At 42.7% G+C, this 23,794-nt stretch overlaps 1 protein-coding gene across 10 annotated transcripts in view; it reads left to right on the top strand.

Annotated features, from left to right (window-relative positions):
* The window catches only part of ppfia4 (PTPRF interacting protein alpha 4), a 125,784-nt gene that overhangs the window by 31,210 nt on the left and 70,780 nt on the right, over nucleotides 1-23,794 (top strand). Inside the window, exon 1 of one of the 10 annotated variants that reach the window (XM_066703682.1) lies at nucleotides 19,567-19,915. The exons of the other annotated variants lie outside the window; for them this stretch is intronic. Coding sequence (XP_066559779.1) covers nucleotides 19,850-19,915 — 66 coding nt within the window. The 5' untranslated portion in view covers nucleotides 19,567-19,849. Of the gene's footprint in view, nucleotides 1-19,566; nucleotides 19,916-23,794 lie in introns of those variants that run through there. 10 annotated transcript variants of the gene reach the window in all.

Raw genomic sequence — 23,794 nt, 5'->3', positions numbered from 1 at the left:
GTCTTTCCCTAAATATATACTTGCAACCAGTTTTTTTTCTAAGGATCTACATCTCCCTTTAAAAAGGACCTTGATAATTAATACTGTATATTACTGTGTAATAACCATGGTATAATTCGATTGTATCAGCACCCTACCAACATGTCTATCTACCTACCTGTCTATCAATTTGCCCAACTATCTGCCTAGTGATTTACCCACCTTCATTTTTAATTGACACACCAGGGAAAAAAGGAAAATATTTCACATCTGTTTATCTATAGACTTATAGACACATACAGATATATATATACATTCTCCCTATCTACCCATCTGCCTGTCAGCATATAGTTACTGATCCTCTGTAACGCGAATCCGCAGTTGTCCCTTTACGAAGCTTAAACGGGCTTGGCTCAGGCCTCCTTCTTCAGGCGTTGTGTTTCAGGGCAAGGATCATGAGAGCCTGGCACCCGGTCACGTCTGGGCCAGGCCGCCTTCCCTGCCAAGGCCAGCCGCAGCCACACTGCACTGGGTGGCTTTCCAGACCCTGGGCTCTGAAACGTGTGAGGGGCTAGCGGGTTGCTGTCCCAGGCACATTGTGAAAGGTTGCTCCTCACTTGCTAGTTCCAGCTGACGCCCTGCATTACACTCAATAAGCCCTGCACCAGAGAAGAATGCAGCTGCTGTAAATATCACACTTAAATCATGCTGGCTGAATGTCTTTACTGTAGCTGCAGAGAGCAACGGCTTCAGCATGGTATGCTTTCTGGGATCAGCGGGGGGGCCAGAAAAAACAACAAGCCTTTTATTGATGTCTTTATTTATTAAATGGTGTAACCTGCATTTGTTTTTGACTTCCAAATCAGGTTGAAGATAAATTGACAAAAATGACAACATGAAATTGATCAGACTCAACTCTAAATACGGTAGAAGGCAGGCTAATCACAGGCATCTTTCACTGGCTTTGTTGGGAAAATAGTGAGATGAATTATATCGATTTCAAGTACACTTTGTGTTTATGTGAGTGTATGTGACTGTCTTGTTGGGCTATTCAAATGTCTAGTCACTTTCAAGAGGAGTTAGTTAGAATATCAATGAGAGTACAGCATGAAAACTGCTACAACAATCATACTAGTTAACAACTGATAGATAGTCAAAACAAGGTTGGCCTTAAAATAAAGCAACACTTTTGTAGGACATGATTGAAGCTCTGCTGGAATCCTTATGTGTGGTGCGTGGGTTATTTTGCATTTGGGAAACCTTTGTTTGCATATTGAGCTTCACTGACCTTCCATTTTGAATAGTAAAGGAAAAAAGAAAAACCTTTGTAATCTTTCCCCTTACCTGCACTGGAAAACATGTGAATAAATATAAGAAAATATATGTGCTTGCGAGCATGCTTGCGTGTTATTACAGTGGGAAGTTTCTGAGGTTTTCCAAAGGCCTAATAATTGTACACTGTACAGTGAAGAAGAAAGCAAACAGAACCAGGCCTTTCAGGAATTGTTAAGCCCAGCTCCAGTATACCTGGCTCTTTCTCTGAATCCCTGAGCCTGAGTAAAGCTCTCTTCTCTAGCTCACCGTTTTGCTGCAGCTCCACGTTTGTGGATGACTCATGAGGTTTCGGGATCTCTCCTGTCGCGGTGGCGTTTGCATGCTGGCTGCTACAGTACCGGTGCCAACACAACACTGGCTTGATTCGTTTCCTGAGATGTGGCTTTCCGGAATGTGTTAGCACCCAGATGGCAGCAGCTCAATACTACCATTTAAAATACTGCAAAACAAGATGGGTGAAGTGATATTATTGGAAAACAACATACAAGGTCACATTTCAAGGATGTTTATGAACACTATCTATCTATCTATCTATATTATCAATCCATGTCTATTGATATTTTTTAAGTTCTGTTTTCCAGATGTCTACTACCAGTATTCATGTTGTACGTCTACTACTTTGGAAATACTTTTTTCAGTGTCTCATGATTGTCTGTTAGATGTATAACCCAGCAGCAAAAAGTCTTACCTCACTTCCCACACTCTAAACCTATGACACCAGTCCTGTTACACTGGCAACCAGTTAATGAAATAAATCTCCTTGATTAATACATCCTGGTGTGAAGGCATTCAATGCTGAATGATAGTAGCCAGTTGTGAATGATTGCAGTCTGTTGTGAAGGAATGTATGTCCTTTAGCTAATATGATTTGTGTGGCTGTAGAAGGCTGGCTGTTTACATTCACGTTCGGATATCACTTGCATGGTGACACTATTAGAGTAAATAGAGGAAGTGACCACTGAGATCACTCGCTCAGTCTCTAAGCAGCTGCTGCAAGCATTTCCAAGAGAGGGTGTGCAGGGAAGGGGGTTTGATTCTTTGCTTCTTTATACTGTTTATTTTTAGCCAACGTGAATGCAGGTCTCATGAAAAGATGAGGGATGGCCACTGGCTGCAGTCAGACCCCACATCGGCAGGCGCCACCGAAGCTTCCTCTCATAACTCCACAAACTCTCCCCTAGCACTCTCTGCCCACTCCTGGGCCTTCCTTCACCAGAGGGACTCTCAATTGGTGTCAGGTTGCATGTTTGCTTTTGTGCTGTGTATTTTAACACACCCTGGGGGATAATGCTGCAATCTTTCAGCTTATTTCATTTGGTGTTTTAATTTCGAACCCCGAGATGAATCATTTTGCTCACTTCTGATATTTGAAGTACGGGATTCAAGTCACTTTTACTGCAAGTGTTTGATGAGTCAAGATGACGCACAATGTCACTCACAACTTTGAGTTAATTTGAGCAGTACCTACCTAATTGCTTCTATATTTATAAACTGACTAAATTAATTATTACATTTGATAGTTTACCTTCGATTTCTCTCATCAAGTGGAAATTCACTGACATTCCCACACTAAATGGAAAGTTATAAATACTGCATCAGAAAAGATCTTGCAGTAGCTCAGGTCTTATGTTTTGATTGTTTCTTTGGATATATATATATATATATATATATATCTGTATATAGAGAGAGACATCCATCCTTTCTCAATACAGGCTTATAAAGTTATTTACTCTCTTTGACTTCCTGTTTTGTGAAAACGTTAGGTTGCGAATGCAACCCCGGTTATCTGATAAAGGAAGAACTGCCCAATTGAGAGGGGTTTCTGTGCACTTCCGTAGGAACCCGATCGAAAACATAATTCTATCAAAGCTGCCATTGGCTTCTACAGACCACTGAATAACAGTGTTAGTAATAGTCAACTGAGTAGCCACAGCTGGACATAACAGTATATACAGCGTGGCAGCAGGAACATTCATTACATTATTTGTCATTTAGCAGATGCTCTTATCCAGGGTGACTTACATTTGTACCCATTTATACAGCTGGGTAATCTAAGTGAAGTATCTTGCTCAAGGGTACAACAGCATTGCCCCACCCGGGATTCAAACCCAGGATTCATGCTGCCTCCACACAGCACAGGAGAAATCACGGAGTGGTAGAGAGTGGCCAGCTCCACTGTGCTGTCATAACAACTATACACATCGCTGGGTGCAGGAAGCAGATCATGCACCACCACATGACACGGGAGCAGTAGTCACCTATTAGCGCAGCTAATGCAGGACAACAGCAGGCTGTACCATGACAATCAAACCATACACCACCAGGTGTTCAGGCACCGGGATCCCAGTGGACTCGTAGGCCATGGTAATAGTGTCCACAATCCAATGCGAAATGCGCTGCTTTGAATGTCCGCACTCCATAAGACACAAACAGTTGATCAGAGCGCCTAACGTCCTTAGTGCCTTCCAAATAGCACCTTCTCCGAAGCGAAGGGAGGAGGATGAAAAGCCATCAACTCAATAGGCCTGTTGACATGAAATTGAGACAGCACTTTCGGGAAGAACGCAGGGATAGGCCGTAGCGTGACCCTGGAGCCATCTCCCGCAAAACGGACACACGATGGGTGTACGGACAGGGCCTGTAACTCACTCACACGTTTTGCAGAGGTGATTGCCAGGAAAAACGCAGTCTTAAGTGACACTAGCTTCAGCTCAGCTGAGTTCAGTGGCTTAAATGGGGCTTGGGAAAGTGTGTCCAGCACTACATCAAGTTGCCATGTGGGCAGTGAACGGGTGCGAGGAGGCCGCAGCCATCGAGCTCCCTTCAGAAACTGTGCAGCCAGGATATGAGACCCAGGGAGCTCGCCATCAATCTGGACATGACATATGGAGATGGCCGCCAGATACACTTTGAGCGTGGACGGGGACTGGTCCAACAGCTCTTGTAAAAATTGTAATATGACCCTAATGGGACAATTAATTGGGGTTTGCCTGCCGTCTTGGCACCAGGTGCTAAACGTCTGCCAGCAGTGGGAATACTGCAACCTCGTAGAGGGAGCTCTCACCGACTGAATAGTGGCTACTACCGCGTCTGACAGACCCCAGGCAATCAAATGCTCCCACTCAGGGGCCAGGCCCAAAGCTAGAGGAGGCCTGCTGCCAAAGCATACCCTGCACCTGGGACAACAAGTCCGCTCTCCGAGTTACCAAGGCTCTACGTTGAGGGGTGCGATCAGATCTGCAAACCAGAATCTTCGAGGCCAAATCAGCAGAACTTGTCACTTGTTTTCTCCTGACCTTCTCCAGGACCAGCGGGAGAAGGGGAAATGGTGGGAACATGTAAAGGAGACAGCGCGACAATGCTTGGGTTAGCCCGTCAATCACTAGGGTTCCTCAGCGGTCTAGGACGGAGAACCATATTGGGCAGTGGGTGGACTCTGCTGAAGCAAAGAGATCCACTTCCGCTCTGCCAAACCGGCTCCACAGTTTTTGTATCACCAGCATGTGGAGGCGCGATTCCGAAACCAGGGGGCCTCCCCAAGAGAGGAGGTCCGCTGCCGTGTTGGATAGGGCGGGGAAGTGAATTGTGGAGCGGAGTGTAGCTGTGCCCACAAAAGCAGACGGCATGCTCGACAGTTCTGTCTGCGTGACCAAAGACCTCCTTGCCTGTTGATATAGGCAACCACTGCTGTGTTGTCTGTTCGAACCAGCACATGTCTGTCCCGTAGGACTGGAACAAAATGACACAGTCCGAGGAGCCAATAGGGAGGTTCTGTGATGCTGCAGATAGGAGGCCCAGCAGCCTCTGGCAAGCGACTTTCAGATCCACTGTAACGAACCAGTCGCCAGGCTTGATGGCCTGGGACATGGTGCACAGGTTGAGCGTGCTGAAGCGCAACACCCTGAGGCGGCAGTTCAGGGGTCTCCAATCCAAGATGGTGCGGAAACTGCCAATTTCCTTGGGTACTAGGCAATATAGGGATTAGAATGCCACGTGCTGCCCCAGTGGGGGCACTTCGCAAATTGCTCGCTTCTCCAGGAAAGTGGCGATTTCGAAGCAAAGTGCCACACACTGCAACAGGTCCCTCACTGCATAGCATGTTCCCTCTCTTGGGGAATGTATGTCAGCATCTCCTCCATAGAGGGGGCGAAAGTAAAGCCCGGCGATATGGGCCCATCTAAGTGTTGCCTGTGACAGCCAGAGCTGGCAGTGCTCTGCCACAATGGCTGCCAAGGAGCATCCTATTGCCCTTGCACCATGACTCATCACATTGACGAGCAAGTCGGCCGCCACCGCTATCTCTCTGATAGGGGGCGGGGCCTGTGATGCAGTGGCTGGGTCCGGGGCCTCCGGGGGGTGTTACGCAGGCGAGTCGCTTGGGCTCCAGCCTCATAGGCTCTCCGGAGCAGGCTCTCCGTCACACAACATTGCCTGTCAGGACAGGCCAAGTCATGTGACTCTGTGGACAGTGGGATTTAGGAGACCAGCGTGGCGATGGTGGAGTTCACTTGGGTGGAAGTCCACCAGGCCCACTTCAGTTGCACCCTGAGTTCTGGCATAGGTTTCCCCCGGCCGAGCCTGGGTGGGGGCCATTGCCGGACGGTCCCAGGTGCCTCTCAGGTCGTCCAGGAGGTCCGGCAGCAGCAGGAGGGCCCTTGTGGGCTACTGTGGCCGGTGATCCATATTGAACCTGGAGCGTGGGGGGGGTGGGGTCAGAGGGCCATGGGATCTACAACCAGTCCATGGCCGTCTGGATCCCGACCCAAAACTCCCAGTCCTGACTTACAGGAGCAGGGGGATTGTTGTTGCTCAATGGAGTGGGGGGGGGGCGACGCCGGTTCCCTCTCCATGAGCTCCGCCTCGGACTTCAAGCTCACGTGCGGGCTGAGTAATAAGCGGTCCTCCTCAAAAAATTACCTGTCTGCTGCCCTTGTCAATGGACAGGGCAGAGAAGTTCCCCTCAGAGTCCAGTGGCACATGGGCCGGTGGAGAGGGGGCTAGTGACGACTCAGAAGAAGGGGAGGGGGACCGTGGGCGTCGCTCCACCACTGTTCCCTGTCGCTCGTGTGCTTGCGTGGGGGCATGTGAGGCCATAGTGGCTGTAGCGGCATGCACCGCGGGCACGTCAGGCAGGGGGGACACGGCTGCCGAGGGGGAAGCAGAACGCAGGTGGAGAAGTGGGCGCGGGAGGCGCGGCTGTCTCCAAAGCTGCGTGTCTGGAGGAGGAGATAGAGGGGGTCAGGGAGAGGCGGAGGTCCAGAGCCACCGAACCCCTACCATCACTCGCCAGAGTGGGAGGTCGCCGGGTGCCGTAGCGGAAGTCGTGGCCAATTTTCGCCCACTGTTGGTGCCCAAACAGACATGGCAGAGGACCTCACCACTCCAGGCGGGAAAAGTGCGTCGACCGCAAGTGCCGCAATGGCGAAGGCGAGAGGAGCTCATCGCCGAGCGTACACGCCTGTGACCAGGCAAACATGCAACGGGGGCGCCGGTCAGTGTTTGCACCATGGGACACACAACAACTGAAATGCCTCCGCGACAAGTGGAGCGTCCTGCGGGCTCACCGCTGTAAGTGTGTCTCTGCCCAGCAACATTTATGGACATGGGGGCAGTGCAACACCAACCTTGCTGTTGCCGAACAGAACACTGTATATTCCAAACACCAGGTGTCGGATACAAGTGCCACGTAGGCCCGTAGGCTTAACCACACTGTGTGTGCCTGGGTTTCAGGATGGTGGAGTGCAGCAGAGCTCAATTCCAGCAAGCTGAGAGAGTGAGATCCCCTACAGCCGCAGCCGCGGGCTGTAGTGTAGTCCGGGCACAAGCCGGCGGAGGAGCACCTCACGTGGGCGAGATCTCTTATGACAGACCGAGGCTCAGGCCGGGCAGCCAGGCTGCTAGCAGTCCTGCTGTGGAAAAAACAAAGACCTGTGGACAAAAAAACAACACCGCAAGCAATCAGATAATATATAGCACTATATTATTTTTAATATAATATATTATTTTTAAATGCTCTATTTGTGAACCGAAAATGAAACCGAAAGCACAGCCGGAGCTCCATCCAACATTGAATTATACCCTTGAACTCTAAACAGCTTAATCTGTTCTGTACCATATCCTTCCCTGAATGCAAGCCAATATGGACATGAATGACAGTCACACCATGCAGCTTTAGTGATGGCCCCATGTGTTTGTGTATCAAGTTTCATCTTTCCATGGGGCTCACTTTTCATGATCTGGTTTGAAAAAGCCAACTAACATCATCATAAGCACCCTAATATAGACCTGTGTACACTCACCTAAAGGATTATTAGGAACACCATACTAATACTGTGTTTGACCCCCTTTCGCCTTCAGAACTGCCTTAATTCTACGTGGCATTGATTCAACAAGGTGCTGAAAGCATTCTTTAGAAATGTTGGCCCATATTGATAGGATAGCATCTTGCAGTTGATGGAGATTTGTGGGATGCACATCCAGGGCACGAAGCTCCCGTTCCACCACATCCCAAAGATGCTCTATTGGGTTGAGATCTGGTGACTGTGGGGGCCAGTTTAGTACAGTGAACTCATTGTCATGTTCAAGAAACCAATTTGAAATGATTCGACCTTTGTGACATGGTGCATTATCCTGCTGGAAGTAGCCATCAGAGGATGGGTACATGGTGGTCATAAAGGGATGGACATGGTCAGAAACAATGCTCAGGTAGGCCGTGGCATTTAAACGATGCCCAATTGGCACTAAGGGGCCTAAAGTGTGCCAAGAAAACATCCCCCACACCATTACACCACCACCACCACCAGCCTGCACAGTGGTAACAAGGCATGATGGATCCATGTTCTCATTCTGTTTACGCCAAATTCTGACTGTACTCTGAATGTCTCAACAGAAATCGAGACTCATCAGACCAGGCAACATTTTTCCAGTCTTCAACTGTCCAATTTTGGTGAGCTTGTGCAAATTGTAGCCTCTTTTTCCTATTTGTAGTGGAGATGAGTGGTACCCGGTGGGGTCTTCTGCTGTTGTAGCCCATCCGCCTCAAGGTTGTACGTGTTGTGGCTTCACAAATGCTTTGCTGCATACCTCGGTTGTAACGAGTGGTTATTTCAGTCAAAGTTGCTCTTCTATCAGCTTGAATCAGTCGGCCCATTCTCCTCTGACCTCTAGCATCAACAAGGCATTTTCGCCCACAGGACTGCCGCATACTGGATGTTTTTCCCTTTTCACACCATTCTTTGTAAACCCTAGAAATGGTTGTGCGTGAAAATCCCAGTAACTGAGCAGATTGTGAAATACTCAGACCGGCCCGTCTGGCACCAACAACCATGCCACGCTCAAAATTGCTTAAATCACCTTTCTTTCCCATTCAGACATTCAGTTTGGAGTTCAGGAGATTGTCTTGACCAGGACCACACCCCTAAATGCATTGAAGCAACTGCCATGTGATTGGTTGGTTAGATAATTGCATTAATGAGAAATTGAACAGGTGTTCCTAATAATCCTTTAGGTGAGTGTATAATGCTCACTACGCACAATGCCATCTTATATGTCAGGTATTAGATGAGGCCGCACCTCCACATTTTTCATTCTCAGCTAGAGTTAAACATGTTGCAGAATCAAATGTGAGGAAATGGGTCAAGATCCTGTTGAATCCCAATGGTGGGACAGACCAGCAACACAAAATGGCACAATATGAAGGCTTGTGTGTAGAACAGGATTCAAGAGAGAAGGCAAACAGTGTTCAGTGCAGTATGCATATTCTCTATTGGCTTGTAGTCTTCCATATGTAGCAATGACTTATCCCTGTTTCTGTTCGTCTCGTTACTGGATATCGCCCATCTCTTGCACAGATACGAGCACTGACACTGGCGTTTTTTGCCTTTTCCAAGAAGAAGCTTTATTAATAGCCCGTGACATTTGCTTTTATTCTGCACAGACCATTTTGCCTTCCTGCTGGCTATGGTCCACATTAGCATAAATCAATGAACTGAACTTGGGAATCCGCTGCCCTCCAGTTACTTAAAGAAACCCTTACACAACCCATCTTGCACCCACAAACCATCCCCTCAGTGCTTTTCCGCGCCCCCGGGCCACGAAGAGTTAACTGCAGTCAACCTTATGTGCATGATGGGCTTAGCAGAGACACGCTTAGACAGGGCTGCAGCAGAACCATCTCATACACACAATGCCCCTTTTCAATTCATTAACCAGGAGAATACTTACAGTAGTGGACACAGACATTGCATAATGTTACATTTGGTTCATCGTGGAGTGTATTGTTTCCGTTTTATTTTCTTGCTAGCTTTCCCCCCATCAAAGCAATCCCTTCCCATAATAAATAAATAATAAACAGACCTTTCTTTAGCGTGCTGCTGAGCTTAAATACACACGACGTACATTTAATTTCCCGTGACTTAACCTTTTTCCTCTCTTAGTATTTGTGACGTATTAAAACAGTAAACCCTACCTAGAAGCATTTCCAGGCATTGATAAAACCAGAACCAAGTACAGGTTTTAATTGGCAAGACAGCACATTTAAAGCACTGAAATTCACAAGGTTTTATACCACAGTATGGGGCCGAAGCATCCTGGAGTTGATGCAGCCAATGCTATAAACATAAAACCAGTGGCTATATCACATTTCAAACTTCATCTCAAATACTAAGAAAGGCTGGGCCTAGTCAGAACAATGGATGGAAGACATGTAATGATGAATTGGGTTGAAGTCGGAGATGATGTTGTAGGTCCAGAGGGCTAAACTTGTCCATTTTGACCAGAAATTTCACAGAAAACTGTGCTGTAGGAGAAGAGACATCAGAGACCTTAGATGAGACATCAGTGCCTGTCAAATCCCAGCTAACACACAACGTTGTCACTGCATTTCAGAATGGTGCTGTAAGGTTGTTGTTTGGTTGTGGCAGACATAACATCAAATACAACGTTGATTTGATTTTGTCAGGCGCAACATTATAACAATAATATAGAAATATATGTGTTTTTTAATGATGTTACTAGCAGAATATGTCATATACATGTTATTTTAATTACGTTTCTATAAATAATTTTATTTTTAATTGAAACATCAGTTATAAATACCTATGTTATATAGTCTGTGCAAGCGGTTATATAATTAATCAAAACTGTTTTCAACCTTGTTTATCAACTATTACATTTTAAATACTGTTCTGTAGATATACAGCACAAGGTGTTGCAGATTTTGGTTGCATTATCCAACAATGTACTACTGTATCTGTGAGTCTAAAAATGTGTGTTTAATTTAATGACATTTAACCATAGGAAACTGTTGTCACAGTGTTGTTCCAACGTTAAACAGGTCAAAGCAACAGAGTTGAGGAGAAGCAGATCAGACCAATGGAAGAAGAGGTCAGTCTGCAAGCATGGAGACGGAATAGGCTGAGAATGAAGTTAGATAGGTAATTTGGTACTTGGGACCATGGGACCCTTGCCAAACAAGATCTATTTGTTGTCCTTCGATCACTGGTCAGTTTTGTGCAACTTTTGACCATTGTTCCTCCATGTAGGTGAGCCATCATGGACATCATGGTTACACTTAGCTGCCCTGCTTCTCCAAGATCCCATTTTGTATGTGTACCAAGTGTCATCGCTCTGCAGTGCCCAGCAATTAAGAAACTGCTGTTTCAATGGGCAACTATCATTATAAAACCTCTGTACAAAGGTCATGATCTTTAAAACGCCCTATCCCAGTGTGAGAGTATACCATCACATCTAACATGTAATCAGCATGACTCAACATACATAAAAGAGGAACGGCTAAAATTGTACAGTGAAATGCTTCCTAGTGTAACACAACCTTGCAAAGTGTCTCCTACTGAAAACCGTTAGCGCTGTATTGGAGGGCGGCAACGGGATTGTTGTCTGAGACTCCCGAGTCTGAGAAACTGTCAGGGAGGAAAAGCACAGTTTTCAGCATCATTGGTTTAATTGGAGACTTGGTTCCCAGCTACAGAAAATGAGAAGCTGCAGGCAGTCTGTAGAAGAGTGGGTTTCTAACTGAGGGCTAAATTGATATTACTCAGTTATTTGTTCTACATCTCTTAGACTGAAGGTATGGGGGAGCTCATTCCATCAAATTAAGATGAATTGGCCAAGTGCCAGTATCCTTTACGAAAAGCATGTGTGAAGTGTTGCATGTTAAAAATTATTATTATTATTATTATTATTATTATTATTATTATTGAGGTTCTAACTAAAAAATATTATTGCCATTTATTATGATAACATATAAAATGTATATATTTTTTTCATCATACGTTATTCTGTACAAAAAAATGTAAAGGCAATAAACATAAATACCGTTGATGCCTGTGGTGTCTACAATAATTGCCTTCATCAATTTTCACCCCCAAAAAACTAATTACACCCTTTTGCCACAAGGGGCCCCAGTTTGATTACAAATGATTAAGCACTGTTTCACAAAAAAAAAAAAAAAAACAGCTGTGCCTTTTGGAAATGAAAAGAAGCAGGTTTCTGATTGTGAAAACAAATACGTTTAATGCCTCATCACAGTATAATACATAAGAGGTGACATCTGTGCAAAATACACAACCCACGTAAGGAATTAATTGTGGAATACCAAAGTTTTAAACGCAGTGGGAATGAAGCTTCACTCATGTGTCTCTGTTTCATCTGAATCAGTGGATGTAATTCCAAATCTCAGAGCTCAATTAGAAGATTGTGTACAATTGTGCTCGCTTCTGTGCCAAAAGGATGTTGCTGATGTGGAATGAGGCAATCAGAGATGAGGGACCAACTTAATCCCTGACCTTAAAGAAATGTCACAAATGGACAGGTTAAACTGAGAGAATCTCTGCAACAGACGAAACTACGATGGAACATGATTATATGTATTTAAAAATCCTGAAAGGTACTGCTAATACCTTCAGGATCAACAGTGAAACAAGGACACAGAGACCTACGGGGGTGTGCTTTTAAAGGTTGGGAGAATCTGGGCCGAGCCACACATGCATGTTTGAAATGTATTCCCTTGGATCCTGAACAGAATTCCACAGATCAATCATGGATTTAGCAACCAAAAACAGCAAGATTGACCAAATGGTCTTCTTAGCCTCTTAATCATCACAATCACTCCAATACTTCCAACACATCTTTTTCTCCAGAATATTCTGTGTGATGGTTGATAATACCCTAAATTTGTTCATGTTTTTGAAAATTGCAAGACACAATTGTAGAAGACCTCTGAATCTCTATTTAAATTATTAGAGTTTCTCTGCATTCACTGGCTGGCTCAGTAGGTCACATTTATACTTGTAGAGCACAGATTTACTTTGAATAAACCCTGCAAAGTTTGTTATTATTGATCTCCACCCTTATGTTCGTAGAGTATGTAGCCTATAACCTTATCAATATTTAAACCCAAACCGATTTGTATGACATTTCGTGTGGCAAAATTACGGATCTGTACAAGTAAAAAATTCAAGCACAACATTTCAGTTCATGGAATCGTATGTATAGTTTGTGATATCTGTCAACATGAATGTTACATAGTTCAAAAAAGGTAATATTGTAAATATTATTTTGATGATGATTTGTAGTATCATTAGTAGTGGTAGTAATAGTAATCATAGTGGTATCGTTTTTGATTTTTAATACTTGACAAAGATTTGAACATTTGAAAATTGGATAGATGTAATATAGTGAGCTATTCTATAATGTTACATGATTTCATAGACCAACAGCAGAGATAAAACGCTCCATAAAATAAACCCTTGCAATGTCACAGAGAAAGGGGACGTCAGCTGTAATTAAATTGTTTTGCTTGGATTAAGCCTAAAGGTTTAGTGAGCCGTGACATTTAAAAAAAACAAATGTGCCTGCTAAATAATGACTTCATCCATGAAAACGGTGCCGTGGTTTGTCCGTTCGATGACACACTTCTGGAAAGTGTGTACCTGCCCAGTGTCGCGGCAGGACTCTGCTCAATTATAATTATTATGCAGAGATTTATTTTAGCACAGATACGCCATTTAGTCACAGGCAAATTCTCTCTCTCTTTTATTTTTACCTGACATTATACATGAACCAAATAAGAGATGGTTCTCATTGTATATTTTTTTCTTCTTCTTGTCCCCATACTTCTACTACTTCCTTCTTTTGCTTTTCTGTTCCTCCTGCTTTTTCTCCTTCTCCACAAGAAGGAGACATTGGATTCCTCACAAACATTCGTGACTAAAATCAACACAAAGACAAGAAACTGCTAATTGCGATAATGAGACACAGTGAACCACAGTCAAAGCAAAGAGCCTTCTTTTTTTTTTTTTTAAATGTGTATTACATTGGGAAACACAGGCCATCATTTTGCAGGGAGACATGGCAGGATTTGGCCTTGTTGACACCAGTAACTACTACCATGTGGAAGTGCTGAATAGATAAACAGGCAATCTTTAGACCACTGCAGACAGACAACAATGTAAAAATCAATGCCTTCCCCATCATGCTATGTCAGAGGATGCTCAGTACTGAAACAGTTGTCTGCGTTAAGCTCACAATCAAGGGGATTATAATGGCATCACTTGCAATTGGCTGTCAAACAGGAGGGCACGGGCAAGAACCAGGTTTTTGAAAGTAATGAGGCCGAACGTGCCATTTAATGGAAGACAAACGGCCTGACACGGGGAATTTGCTGCCCCCAGTCAGACACTTGAGAGCTTCTTGCAGGAAGAGTGAGCAGTTGTGACACTCTCTGTGGGGGCTGGAGGCCTGTGCAAACAAACCGTTCAGGTCTGGCGGCATAGAAAGCAAAACCCAACAGGACTGTAATGGCACTGTCAAAATACTGATCTCAATGAGCACCCTGCATCTTCCCCACTTCATTACTAGAAGAACCATCATGACATGAATGTCAGAAATCAACTGGATCATCTAGTAGTAGCTAATCCATCCCATAATTCCACCCAGCCATTCTTTAATGGAACCAAGATAATTAGCTTCCAGTTTTCAAGCCCTCCGTGACTCATGGAAGACTAGAAATGCCTCCTGCTCTTAGTCCTGAATTGACCTGATCTTAAATTCCAATCATGACCTCTGCTTCCTGTTTCATGGTAGGCCTTGGGAGTGACTCTGCCTATCGTTATTCTTTTCCTCTATTTGAGTTCATTCCAGGGATCTAGTCGCTCTTTCTCAGACCCTTTGTGTCACAGTGACCACATTTGCAGATCAAATTCTAGAAATAACCGGCCGCACTTTACTCATACTGAACTAACTTCACTGTGGTAGATAGATCCCATAGATGCAAAAACATTATTTGCTTGTTTGTTTTAAATAGATTTTTTCCATGAACAGATGTCCATTTACCAAAACATTCTACAAAATTGTAAATAGTGCATTGTACAATAGTTATAATCTGAGTATATTTAACTTAATTCAAATTCATACAGATATTCAGTAATAGGTCGACCAGTGCTACATGCATTGGGCGTAATTACAGTGGGGGAAAAAAGTATTTGATCCCCTGCTGATTTTGTACGTTTGCCCACTGACAAAGAAATGATCAGTCTATAATTTTAATGGTAGGTGTATTTTAACAGTGAGAGACAGAATAACAACAAAAAAATCCAGAAAGACGCATTTCAAAAAAGTTATACATTGATTTGCATGTTAATGAGGGAAATAAGTATTTGACCCCTTCAACTTAGTACTTGGTGGCAAAACCCTTGTTGGCAATCACAGAGGTCAGACATTTCTTGTAGTTGGCCACCAGGTTTGCACACATCTCAGGAGGGATTTTGTCCCACTCCTCTTTGCAGATCCTCTCCAAGTCATTAAAGTTTCAAGGCTGACGTTTGGCAACTCGAACCTTCAGCTCCCTCCACAGATTTTCTATGGGATTAAGGTCTGGCTAGGCCACTCCAGGACCTTCATGTGCTTCTTCTTGAGCCACTCCTTTGTTGCCTTGGCTGTGTGTTTTGGGTCATTGTCATGCTGGAATACCCATCCACGACCCATTTGCAATGCCCTGGCTGAGGGAAGGAGGTTCTCACCCAAGATTTGACGGTACATGGCCCCGTCCATCGTCCCTTTGATGCAGTGCAGTTGTCCTGTCCCCTTAGCAGAAAAACACCCCCAAAGCATAATGTTTCCACCTCCGTGTTTGACGGTGGGGATGGTGTTCTTGGGGTCATTCCTCCTCCTCCAAACACGTGAGTTGAGTTGATGCCAAAGAGCTCGATTTTGGTCTCATCTGACCACAACACTTTCACCCAGTTCTCCTCTGAATCATTCAGATGTTCATTGGCAAACTTCAGACGGGCCTGTACATGTGCTTTCTTGAGCAGGGGGGCCTTGCGGGCGCTGCAGGATTTCAGTCCTTCACGGCGTAATGTGTTACCAATTGTTTTCTTTTAATGACTATGGTCCCAGCTACCTTAAGATCATTAACAAGATCCTCCCGTGTAGTTCTGGGCTGATTCCTCACCGTTCTCATGATCATTGAAACTCCACGAGGTGAGATCTTGCATGAAGCCACAGACCGAGGGAGAGAGTGCTCCTAATCTCAGCTCGTTACCTGTATAAAAGACACCTGGGAGCCAGAAATATTGCCGATTGATAGGGGATCAAATACTTATTTCACTCATTAACATGCAAATCAATTTATAACTTTTTTGAAATGTGTTTTTCTGGATTTTTTTGTTGATATTCTGTCTCTCACTGTTAAAATACACCTACCATTAAAATTATAGACTGATCATTTCTTTGTCAGTAGGCAAACGTACAAAATCAGCAGGGGATCAAATACTTTTTTCCCTCACTGTACTAAAAGTAGGGAAGCAGTGAAAATTAAGGGGATTAATGCTTATTAATAATGTATTAATACTTGTCTATTAATAAGAGAACACAGACTAACCTGCCTGCGATGCAACTTCTTAACTTTTCCTAAAGAAGACTCATCAGCCACACAACTGCAGCTTGTAGGTTTTCTGCTCGGCTCCCATGCGGCTCTGCTCATCAGTCTGTAATTTCTTTGCGCAGCCCTAATTCAAAAACACATCAATGCTTTTGAACAAAGTTAAAAGAGACTAGTAGTTTGAGGCCTGTCTTAGCAACATGCGACGTTAGTCGGAATTAATCTTTCACTTTGTGGAGTGTTATTGAACGAGTTGGCCTAATGTTTAATGTTCACCCTGGAGATTTCTTTTCTCACTTGAAAAACTAAATCAAAGGGTTCCATATTTTGTTTCTCTATTATCCTGTGAAAATTGATTAATTATAATACCAGGAGATCAATACTGCACAAAGACACAATCCTTTTTTAGTGTCGTGCCTTTGGAGGTTCAAGTGGTGAAGCATGCAGTTGGTCTTAATTCCACAAGCCAAGCAAAAACTCATAACACAGCATTGTTAATTGTTAAATTGTGATAACTATTATTATTGCTGATCCCGTAGAATTAGAACGGATGACTAGCATGCAGTATAGTTCATCCAAGAATTGTACTGCTGCTCTACTAGGAGAATGTGTTTGGTGAATTGTGCTTGGAGCCCCATTGCTCCTTCTTGTGCCTGTCATGGCCATTTAGATCTGTGATACGACTGTGTACAATCCACTTGCACCAGAAGAGGTTTAAGAACACAAGAGAAGTATGAGAGGCGATCATTCGATACAGCTTGTTGATTTGGTTTCCTATATCTTTATGATCCAAAAACGCAATATTTCTTGGAGGTTCCCCAATGCATCTGCTGCAACAACTTGGCAGGGACTTGTTCCAGACCCTCACAACTCTCTGTGTGAAGAAAGATCTCCGGTTTGTTGGACTCAATGCTCCTTTACCTTAGATCCACATCTGTCTTCAGTTCCTGGTATTATATATGTTTTCCCCATGAGATGAAGAACATACTAAATCTCATTCTTTACTATCTTAGCCAGTCTGTGTTGTTGTAGACTTGCTCTGATCCTGTGAAAACATGTTTATTTGACTTTCAGCGACCCAATGGCATGCATACAGCTGGCCTGTTTCCCTTTATAAACCTACGAAATCACAAGTTTTAAATTTGTATTGTGAAGTCTTGAGCTGTTCTCTATTTATAGATAGATGTGAAGGGGAGACTGCCAGAGAGTATTAGCTAATTTGTGCTATTTTAGTAAAGTGTTGCTTAGCTGCCTTGGTGAAAAGAGAGCTGAACTTGATATTGGAAGAGTGCTAAAATAGGTCAGAATGCAGATAAGAAAGCACCAAAACAAAACAAACGCCACCAACAAACACATTAATTCATGCACCTGTTATTGTTTGACTGATGCGTCAGCATAGCTTTTGCTGAAAAAGAAAGTAAAATCGCAAGAGTTACAATGTTACACATCCAGGCTTTTTATGGAGAATCTGAGGTTTGCAGGGAGAGAGGGAGAGAGAGAGAAAGTTTCAGGGTTTTAAGAGATAGATGATTGTATTACAAAGTCAGTTAAAATTATTTCCCCCCCTCACTAATAGCATTTTTATATAAGCTGCAATAGTGGCACAACTCAAATTCCATCTACCATTAAATTGCACAAGAAAGGCAAATAAACATCAAAACACATTCAATTACCATGGTTTCAGGGATAATGTTGATTTTGTTTTTGCTAACGTTTATGAGGTCAGCAATACAACCTTTTCTGTGATTCTCAATTGGGGCAAGGTAAGAAGCTGCTTGAAAATGTCACTTCCTTTACATTTTTGAAGGTGCAATAATTTGATACATAATGCATTTTATATCAGTCTTTTGAAATGCAGTGGCGGTTCTGAGGGGGGGCCAGTGCCCCCGTGACAGCAAGCTTGGCCCCCCTGTGGCCCCCCTAACTAGCACCGTGGACCAAACACCGTCAGCACCCACCCCCGCTAACATCGTGGACCAAACACCGTCAGCACCCCCTCCCCCGTAAAAATTGTCGCCCAAGTTGAAAGGGTTTAGAACCGCCACTGTTGACAGAAATATAAGTGATTCTGTTTATTAAGTAACTACTTTACTGCAATGCAAGCAAGAGCAACATTGAAAATATGAGTTTGTTGCCAAAGTTGATTATATGACAGGGAACTGAGTTTGAACAAAATAGAGGCATTTGGCACTTAAACTACCTGTTAATTAATTAGCACAGTTTTTGTGGTGCCATCCTACTTACTACTGCATCTGTACACTACATTTTCTGAGAAACTAATGTAATGTTCAGTTAAACTGATCAGACTTTTGATTGGATTATCTATCGGTGGTTATGTAAGCCACAGAAACGTGACATTGTGATGAAGTTTTCTGAATACTTCATGTCATGTAAATCTAGAGATTGACAGATAAGTATAGTTTAGGAAACCTTATTTATTCAACCAACTAATAAATGAGTAACATTGCTTTAAACAGATTATATAAAAAGGTCATGGGCACTATTTGTTGATCAAAGAAGATGGTCATTAGTAGATGAAACTTCCATGTAGATCAAAGCTTCATTAAAATGCGATACTCCAGTAACTGAGTTGAAGTTGTTTGTTAATTTTCAATAAAGAAGAAAAGCCCAAGAGCGTGGCTGTCCCCCTCCCCCCCCCCCCCCCCCCCCCACACACACACACACACTTTTAGGCCAAACTGTTCTGGCAAGAAATAATTATAGCCCTTTTAAAATATTCACACCATCCAGGGAGAGCTTGGGAGGTAAATATGCAATACCTCTCTCATTCTCTAGGAATGCAAAAGTCAAACTATATCAATATGTGGTTTTACACAGGACACTCATTTCTGGCAGGGAAAATTGTTATCTGTCCCTCACTAATGCCAGGAAAGTAATTTGACTAAATTGGAAAAACAGAACGAATACCCTAGTGTTAGAGAAATCTCCCATCTAGAGAGGCACCGTCCAATCATAGCAAGGCTACAAGGCTGAAATATTGTATTTATTTATTTATTATACATCTCAGAAGTTATGAAGATTCTTGGTTATTGTATTACTCTGCAGTGAAGACAGGTACATAGGTCGTTGCAAAAGTCCCATTGCAAATTTCTCAGATTTAGCAGAGTTTTATAATAGTGTTTGCTTTGCTTAGGCGTACGATTGTTTTGTGTGTAAGGCCTCATATTAGTCTAAACAGGTGCCAACCCTTATATAACAGTGGTCTTGTTACGCCCCTCTCATCATGATTGCCCCAGAAGCCCACCGCCCCTTGTGTCACTGTTTTGTTTGAGTTTTGTTTGCAGGCTTAGTAAAAGAATTCCCCCCCCCTTCTCTCTCTCTCTCTCTCTCTCTCTCTCTCTCTCTCTGTATCTGTATCTGCTCTGTCTCTCTCATCTGCTCCGTTTCCCTGTCTCTGGCAAACTGTACTGGGAGTTCAGCCCACGCTCTGAGAAAGAGAGGCTGTGTATCTCAGTGCTGTGTCGCTTGCTGGGTGGATGGCGCTCGGTGCAGAGAAATTTAATTTATTCTGTGGCTTACTGTCATCCATCAAGGATTTAGAGGCAGAGGAGAGTGCTTTATTCCTCCCGTGCTTTCGCTACTGATTGGGAACTCGGATATGATTCTTTCGACATGAACCCTACCTCTGTGAAAATCCATCTGCAAAATGGGATCCACTTTAACACATACATGTACCAGGTAGGGCTAGCAGCATCTGAACATCTTGAGTCAACTAACTGTCTTATTTTGGGGGGGGGGGGGGCGGGATTTAATGCATTATGTTTCACTGACTCACCTTGCCTTTATGGATCAATAGATTTGATTAAAGCCAGTAATGCTCATCACTCTATATTCCAGTCTGAAGTTTCTTTTCATCCCTAGGACTGTTGGGTTTAACGCAAATCTTTTTTTTTTTATCCTTAAAACGAGAAGCATTTATTTAGGACAGGTGGCTTCAGCCTTCACAAACTTTTTTCAGTCCCAACAAATCATTACCTTTTCCAAGCTTTTTTCATGGCTGCAAACTTCAAGAAGTTGTAGGCTGTTGTGTATGTTTGTGTGAGTCTTGTTACGTCATAAAAAGATTAATCCAAAGTCAAAGATGAATCTCAAAGCTGCAGAAAGTAATAGCTGGGTATTTTCAAGTGTGAAAAGATGGTGCTGGTTTGTGATCACAGTGTTTGAATGTTACCTAGATATTATAGGTTTATACAGTGGTAACTTTTATCTGTCTGAGACACTGTACACCGCTGTGCACCTGGTATCTCATAAAAAGATAAATAGAGGCAGTCATTTTCCTGCAGATTTGCTCAGGATGTTGTCTCACAGTTGGCTAGCTTCAGCAAGGATATTTGCAGCGTACAGCACTGTGAATGATTCAATGAGAAAGTAAAGTTAAGCCTTTTTGATATTGCATTGTGCAAACGCGCGGTATAAGCTACGTCTTAAGCATCAGGAGTTTTTGAAGTTGCTGGCTAGGAGTATAATAATATTCATGCATAGAAGGCTATTTCCTTTCAAAGGAAAATGCACTTGAATGGGAACTCCACTTTGCAGGGATTTATTGGCAGGGAAATATCCTGCTTCTATAAAGACAAAAAAGTTCAGAGTACAATATTCAAATCACTAACTTAATCTCCTTATTATCTGTGTAGATACAGACTCTTTCACCCCAGAATCCATATTTTTTTTTGCAACATTTAGCTAATGAGTGTGTTTGCAATGCACCACAGAGAGTAACTTATTCATCCTTGTATTGAAGTGTTCATTTAAAGGCATTAAAGAGTATTCCTTCTTCTTTCAAAACAGCTTTTAACATTTTCAGATTTTAGCATTTTAGATTGTTTTTTTGTTTTGTTTTCACAGCTATTGCAGTGGATTGGCAGAACTTTTGTTATTTACCAATTATTTATTAATTAAGTGAATAACAGGGTGTCATTTTTCCCAGCTGCTTTTACATTTGCTGTCAAAACATCTTTCAACTTCCTCAAATTATAGATGGTGCAGAAACAACCACAATCATATTACTAATAACCCTATTTACTAAAAAAAGCATATAATAAACAAAATAATTGGCTTTAGTTTTACCATGCTCACAGTAATTCTCACATACTGTCAGTCTTCCTTTACAATCTCTTTGATTTCCAGTCCTACATGAAAAGCTCTTCTCTGTTGTAGGTAGGTATCCTAAGCATCTTTGCAACCTTTCAAATGATGTGCGATGGTTTCCTTGTGCGGTCTGGCGTTCTGCATAATCCCATCTGATAAGCAGATTTAGCGAATGATGACAGCAGCTTTTGAGATCACGTTACTTACACTGAATGTCTATCTAACCTCAGACGGTGGGAACACAGACACGAGCCGTGCTCTAATCTCCCAAAGAGCGCTGCAGTAAGTTCCCATAGTTCTACTCCATGTACCACTTGCACGACCCAGAACCCAGTGTTTGCAGTCTCCTTCCTCCCCATGGGATATAAGCAAGGTGTTGGCAAAGCGATTATTTGTAGTACCTAGATTCATATTAAAATAAATGGTGGGAACGCATGATCTCCCCACAGGCTTTGTAATAAAACTGATCTGTCCATTCGGGAATCGGTATTGTCAGGTGGGCCTAATGATTTTGAAACATTGAACGCTTTTTTTTCTGTTTATAATCAGGGGTTCACATAAGCAGTACTGCAGGCACACGTGTGGACCAGTAGTATGGGTAATACATCACCAGATAGATATTTTATTGAATCTGTTTTAACTTTTGCTTGTATGTGTTGGTTCTCGAATTTGGCAACAAAAGTGTGCAGGAAGTGGTCAGAAATTACAATTATGAGTCTCATATAAGGAAAGCAATTGTCATTCTGGACAAAAGCGTTCAATGTTTACATCCACTCCAGTCTGATTTTTAGATTGCTTCCTTCTGGTCGTCGATACATGGTACCTCTTCTTCCAAAGCCCAATGCTATTTAAATGTATTTATCTAAGTACATAGATTTTAATGGACAACATTACATAATTGGGTGGCATTGTTTTTTTCATGCTTGTTTGAGTTTGTCAGTGCCTGTTTCATGTATTCATGCACTTATGTATTGTATTTATGTATTTATGTTTTGTGGATACGTTTTATGCTGCTTTCAAATTGCCCTGCTGGGACAATACAGATTTCTTGAACTTGAACTTGAACTTGAACTTAAACATTGAGAGTCTACACCCCTTTAATCTGAGCTTGGGCCAACTAGTCTCAAATTACGTACTATTTTTTTATTGTCAGAAACCACTTTCTATTACTTACAAATAAGAATGTGATAGGGTACAGGGTTTGCAATTGTGATTTGTACGTAGGTTACAGCTACAGTACAATGGGATACCCTCCCACCACTAGTACCTATGCTTCATCTGAGACATGTACTAAGCAACAGCTAAGCTTTGGCAATTTTTGTTCAGTTCTGAAGGCAATTGGAAGGAGAAAGGAAGAGAATGCGCTTCTATTTACTGTAATGGAGAACAATTTAAATTTTAAAAAAGGACGTGATTAATTTTTGTTAATTTATCAACACTTAATTGTTCTGGGTAGGCATGTGAGCACTTTTTGGTAATCTGTTTATAATAAAGATTTTCATATATGTTTATGGAACTTCATCTCTACACATTGACAGGTTTTAATAAGTAATTGGTGAAGACTTGATTATGGCACCTTAAATGCTGGTTTCCGCAACCGGGAACTTGGACAGCACTTCGCCAGCACCTGCCCCCAACACCCCCCGCACCGCACTTCACCAGCGCTTGTTTCAGCCACTGCCCCCCACAATGCTGTGCATTAAGGCTCGTCGGAATTCTGACAATATGGCTGCAAAACATTGCTCTCAACCACCCTGTTTTATGAACCCAGTTCCATAACAATTTATTTTTTGTCTCTACATCTTGACATTGCAGTCACCATTACTACCTTGGAATTGCTAAAGAAGGCTATATACAAAGAGTTGATTGTTTACTAGTCCTAATGTCTATTAAGAAGTGCAAGGAGATTGTATAATGGATAGTTGAAAGTTAAGCATCACCAAACGATGCATTTGAACAGGCTGGAATTCTGCTAATGAACTGCTGTTTCTGTTGTAGCAGATGTGATTGCAGAGGCAGTTGTAAAGCAGTAATTGTGGTCACAGCTTAATCATGTTTGTTTGTACTGCATTGCACAATCAGTTGTGGTTGACTGGATTGGACACTAGCTAAAGGTGCTAGAGAAATAGTTTTTATTTTTATTTCTGTATGTAACCCTTAAACGTCCACAGCATTCTACCAAAATATTGAAAATACAACTCCTTCTGATAGATAACTGGTAGAATATTGTGCCAATCCTGCAGCACTGTAACGTCTAGTGCAGTGAAAAAAGTTGGTTTCAATTGCAGATTATCCAAAAAGTGTCCAGCAGGTTTGAATACTTTGAATACTTTCAACTCTATTCACCTTGATCCTTGTTGTCACTGTCCCAGCTTTGTGTCAATGGTGTGCTATCATATTGATAAACATATTTTGGTACTACAGTGTCACCCAAGCTGGCAATACACTGTATTCCAAAACATCACACAT

Source organism: Amia ocellicauda, chromosome 5, assembly GCF_036373705.1.
Source record: "Amia ocellicauda isolate fAmiCal2 chromosome 5, fAmiCal2.hap1, whole genome shotgun sequence".
Classification (NCBI taxonomy): Eukaryota; Metazoa; Chordata; class Actinopteri; order Amiiformes; family Amiidae; genus Amia; species Amia ocellicauda.
Note: the sequence above shows the minus strand (reverse complement) of the source record. Positions and strands in the feature narration are given on the sequence as shown.